Source organism: Hipposideros armiger, unplaced genomic scaffold (genome assembly GCF_001890085.2).
Source record: "Hipposideros armiger isolate ML-2016 unplaced genomic scaffold, ASM189008v1 scaffold_172, whole genome shotgun sequence".
NCBI lineage: Eukaryota > Metazoa > Chordata > Mammalia > Chiroptera > Hipposideridae > Hipposideros > Hipposideros armiger.
This window is the reverse complement of record NW_017731522.1, coordinates 1,506,827-1,511,998: the sequence shown is the minus strand read 5'-3', so window position 1 is coordinate 1,511,998 and position 5,172 is coordinate 1,506,827. Positions and strand designations below refer to the sequence as shown.

At 41.8% G+C, this 5,172-nt stretch overlaps 1 protein-coding gene across 4 annotated transcripts in view; it reads right to left on the bottom strand.

Moving 5' to 3' along the window:
- SLC25A26 (solute carrier family 25 member 26) overlaps positions 1-3,592 on the bottom strand; it is a 149,172-nt gene extending 145,580 nt beyond the window's left edge. For 2 of the 4 annotated variants that reach the window (XM_019652059.1, XM_019652058.1), the window contains exon 1: positions 3,371-3,591. Coding sequence is in view for 3 of the 4 variants with exons in the window: in XM_019652058.1 (XP_019507603.1) it covers positions 3,371-3,403 (33 nt within the window). In the remaining variant the exon portion in view is untranslated. Of the gene's footprint in view, positions 1-3,370 lie in introns of all 4 variants that reach the window. The other 2 variants (XM_019652057.1, XM_019652056.1) reach the window with 2 other exon arrangements.
- Between the last annotated feature and the right edge of the window lie 1,580 nt (positions 3,593-5,172).

The following is a 5,172-nucleotide window of genomic DNA, read 5'->3' as shown; positions in this document are numbered from 1 at the left end:
CGGGAAGAGCGCAATGATGGTGCCAACTTGGGCCAGTGAAGCAACGTCCTCCACAACTAGACTGAAGAACAAAACGACAGCAACTTGCCTGTTCCCCTTCCCCCAATTCCCCAGCGCTGTTCCCATCCCCCAACTCCCCAATTAAAAAAATCTTTTAAAAAAAAACGACTCACTTTATTGCGATATTCACTTGATGACAGTGGTCTGCAACTGAAACCACGATATCTCCATGGTGTGCCTGCACTTGCTCTATTGCAGAGGTCTAGAACTATCATCGGTAATACTACTATCAAAATTATTTCATATTATCTTGGAGAATATCAATGCAGCCTTTTTTAAATGAATGGAATAGTATTTTTACGTAGTTTTAATTAGGCATGAAGAGATGTACATGTGTACCGTGTTCTATTTTTTTTTTACTCTCATAAGCATTTTCCATGTTGTTATAGCATATGCTCTTTACAAGCGCTACTCAAAGGGTCACTGAATAGTCTATGAAATGCATCTATCAACGCTTACCTAACCATTCCACTTGTTTCATGTTTAAGCGGCTTCCAGTTAACTTCACTACGTTAAATATTATGGATAACTTTAGGTAGCTAATAATTAGGTAGCTATTTCCTAAAAGCATGCACCACTCAACGTGCTCTTGGAGGTTTGTTTTGTTTTTTTCCTGAAGAGCCCACTCTGCTCCAAACGAATACTAGCAATATCCCAGAGGCTCTCCCTTATTCAACACTACAGCCCTTCAATGCCCCTCATGAAGATTTAGGAAGGGAACATTTAAATGTCTGCTACATGCCAGGCTCTGTACTGCATATTTGATGTTATCTCCTTTAACCCTTAGAATCCAATTTCCAAGACTTCAGCAATCATCTAGGCCTACCTTTCATTCATTCATTCAACAAGTACTGTTGAATGCCTACCAAGTGTCAGGTACTGCTAAGATGGTAGTAAGCAAAACAGTACTTCCGCAGGAGTGTTCAGCCTATCTCAAAAGATGCTCACAACCTTGAAAAATGGCCACTCCATTTCTACACTACTTTGATAATAAAACCTTCTAATGGCTTCTGTTATGCTTCAAATAAAATCCAAATTCCTTTCCATGGCCCGCAAAAACTCACCTCAGCTGGCCTTGTCTACCTCTCCAATATCATTCCCTGCCATACTCTTACCCAGTAGGCCTCAGCCTCCATTTAAACATTCCAAACTTTTCCACCTGAGGGTTTTCTCATGTGCTGCTCACTATGAACTTGCCCTTCTTCACATCAAAATATCTTGCCCCTTCCTATCTTTTAAGTCTTAGTTTAAATATCACCTCCTCAGTTTCCTCAGTCACTCCATCAAAAGTATGTTCTCCAATATTATTCTCTCTCTATCCCACCTCAGTTCACTTCTCTCAGAGTAGTACTTATCTTTTGGGTTTGGCTTGTTTGCCACCATATCTATCTCCAAGGGCGATCACAGTGCCCAAAGGGCAGAATTCATGGGCATATAAACTGTGCTGAATTAATAAAATGATTTGTTTTTAGCTGGAATGAAATCTAACTTCCTTGAAACTTGTACCCATTGATCCCAATTTTACCCTCTGTAACTACATTGAAAAAGGTATACCCGCCTACATATGTGTAGCACACTTAAATAAATTTTAAAACCATTGTTCTTGTGTTAACTTGGACTTACCTGTTTTTAGCAACTGCTACTGATTTCAGACATAGTATCAAGGAGCAGTTAAGAGTATGAAATCACATGTTACAATGCCTGGGTTGGAATCTGATCTTCAACACTTACACACATGAAATGGGTCTCACCTGTGTAATTTTGGACAGGTTATCTAACCTCTCTGTGCCTTAGTTACCTCACTTGGAAAACCAGAATAAGACTTCAATTGTTTGACAGAATTAAATGAGAAGATGTATGAAATGGGCTTATTCCAGTTCCCAGCACAATAATGTTAATCGTCAAAACTACTACTGCTATCTCACAGGCTAAGACAGGAAACTTTTTTAAAATGGTAACGTATTTCTTTGTATGCATCTCTAAATCCTAGCTTACACAAGTCTCAAGAAATCTTGATTGAAAATCATCGTCCCATAAATCTGGCTGAAGTGCCCCTTCCCCAACACTTCCCGTAACACTCTGAAATAGCCCTTATGTCATTTATTTTAACAGTCATTTTACTAGTCTGTCTGTGCCACCTGGCCCATGTGGGCAGGTCTAGCTTGTTCACCATGTTATCTCCAACACCTGCAACATTAAGCATTTGATAATTAAATGAAGGAATTCCTCTGGGCCTCCATTTTTTGGTGAGGAGCTTTTTAAAAGTTATTTGTTTGTCTGCTTCTGTCCACAGCAAGCCAATCCCTGTCTTATTCAGTGCTGCATCTAGTATCCCCTACCTGGCCTACCATGAGAGGTTTCAAAATATCTACTGAAGGATTTTTTTTCTTTTTTTATGTTAAAAAGTATTGATTCTCATGGTTTTCTAAGGAATTAAGCACTACTGTCTATGGTTCTATAGCACAGCTATTTGTGCTCATCAATTGTTCCAACCGAATCCAAGTTGTTCCAAGATTTGTGCCTGAAAAGCAGCAAGCACAAAAAACACACCAGGTGGCTGAGTGTGGGGTATAGATTTATTGAAACTTACAGAGTGAGGAGCGTCTCTGGTGGCAGCTGACCAGAGTGCTCTGCACTCAGGCAGAGAAGAAGCAAGATTATATAGCTAGATACAGCAAACAAAGCACATTCAAGTGAGGAAAACCATCTGGCGGGCCCTGCTGGCCTGCACACCGTCCCAAGAAGCAGGAGACCTTGACTGCCTACTAGCTCATGACTGTGGGCCAGGTCCCTACATCAATGTACCCAAAGCCTAACAGAATGCTTGAAAGCAGAATAAGCACATTATTTATATATTAAAGGAATGAATGGATATGTCATATTCTGAAAGTGAAAAAAAAGATACAGCAAAATGACAACCATAGTCTTGGACAGGAGGGCTCTGAGCGACTTAAGTAAGCGTTTCTTGTTTTGTTACATATATTTTCTTAATTCCCAAGTTCTCCAGAGTGTAGTTATATTAATTGAAGCTTTTTTTTTTCTTTATGGAAAAATTGTCTTCGTACGAAAGACAATGAATCAAGTACTCCCGAGTCCGCCGTCTCTTTCTGGCGTCTCAAGATATGGCCTTTAGACGAGGCCTGGCGGCATACCAGGAGCCCCGCGCCGCAGCCCCAGACCTGGTGACCAGGTGATCCGAGGACAGTCCAGCGCGCAAAACCGGAAGAAATTGTTAGTGCAGAGAAGTCCCCACAGGCACCGTGCCGGAGTCCGGCACTCCGAGCGCCCCACTTTAACGCCCCGCACTCACCACCAGTGAGGCCGTGAATCCAGGTCCGTCCATGGCCCAGCTGACACCTTCAAGGTTACAATTCTTAACTGACCAGAGGAGGGTCGCGGACCAATGCACTGGGCGCCGCCATCTTTGAGGCGGGGCCTGAGGTGCCTGCACTTCCGCTGTCACGTGAGGACGAACTACAACAACTACACGTGCAACCAAGAAAGCTGGGCCCTGAGCGCCGAGGAGGGGCGGGGCCTAGGGGAGTGATCGAGCGAAATCTCGCGACTCCTTTCTGCCTCCGTTGCCTGCTAGAAGGAGGAACTCTTCCGAGCAAATAAGCCTAGGCTGGGATCCAGGATCCTGGAGCCCCCTCAGTGCAGGCTGAGTGAAGCTAAAGTGAGCCCAGGAGGCGTGGCTATAGTGGAGGACGGGGTCATGGACAAGCACGACTAGTTTGGGTTTGGGGGGCAGGAGATTTGTGATTTCTATTAGGTTTTTTGTTTTATCTGTTGGTTTTAGCTGTGCAAATTTTGTCCGAATTACTATAAAACAAACTCAATATCAGATTACTGAAGATAGAGAAAAACTTCAAAAATGACCATACTCGAGCTAAAAATTAGCATCCTCTACTTCTCCTTACTGGCAGTTATTGCACTTAAAATTATTTATTTGATTATTTATTTGCTCGTCTTGTTCAATATGATACCAGTATGAACCTCGAAGACCACTTTATTAAATACTTAATAAGAGTTTCTTGGAGTTGACCCACCTTTACATGTATTAAATGAATACCTTCTGTTTCCATATATTAAGGAGCAACTACATCTCAGACGTGGTGCTAGATGATAGACAGTTTCTCATTTAATACAACCATCTTGTAAAGTAAGCACCATTAGCATCCTCATTTTACAGAGGGTCCTGATGCTCCAAGAGGTTCGGTAGCCAACCCAAAGCTACAGAGAACATAGCAAAGCCAGGCTTGCAATTTTACTTAGTACCTTCATCATCCTTCCTCAAAACCCTTGCAACAGCCCTAGCAGGCTCCTTGTCTGCCTTCCTTCAATCCATCTTTCATACCACTTTTAGAATATTTCTTCTCTAGATGAGATGATCTAAAAATGATTAGCAGAATACTTTTTAGGGTTTTAAATTCTCAGTTATCACCTACTACATTTGGGCATAACTTCTCTAAGATTGAGTTTCCTCCCTTGTAGAGAGGGGATAATGATAGTAACTTCTTCTTTGGTACTATTACAGATTAAGATAATGTATGCACATTAATTTAGTTCCTGGCTCATAGGAAGTGCTCTCTAGAGATAATAGTAATGTCACTTCCCTGTTGTAAATTACTCCCTTTTGATGCCCATGTGAGACAGTACAGCTCCTAAGTATGGTATTCAACTTCTCAGCTGGTATCTCTTGTCACTCTTCCCATTGGAGGGACTACTCACAACTATACACTTTCAAGCCTCCTCATGTAGAGGGAACATGTTCCCTCTACCAAGAATACCTTTCCTTGTGCTGCCTGCAGGACACAGCTCCTTTCCTGTTTGTCATATGGCACCCTCCAAAGGCCATCTCAAAACATGTTAGTTCACTCCCTCAAAGCCAGCAGGAGAATCTCATGCTGTTGTTTGTCTGTTTTAAGGGCTTATATGACTAGCTCAGGCCCACCCAGGATAGTATCCCTTTTGATTAACTCAAAGTCAAATAGAATAGTTAGGTACTTTAATTACATCTGCAAAATCCCTTTTGCAATGTAATGCACATAATCATGGCAGTAATATCATATTAACAGGTTTTATTCCCACACAAGGGAAGCAATTATGTAA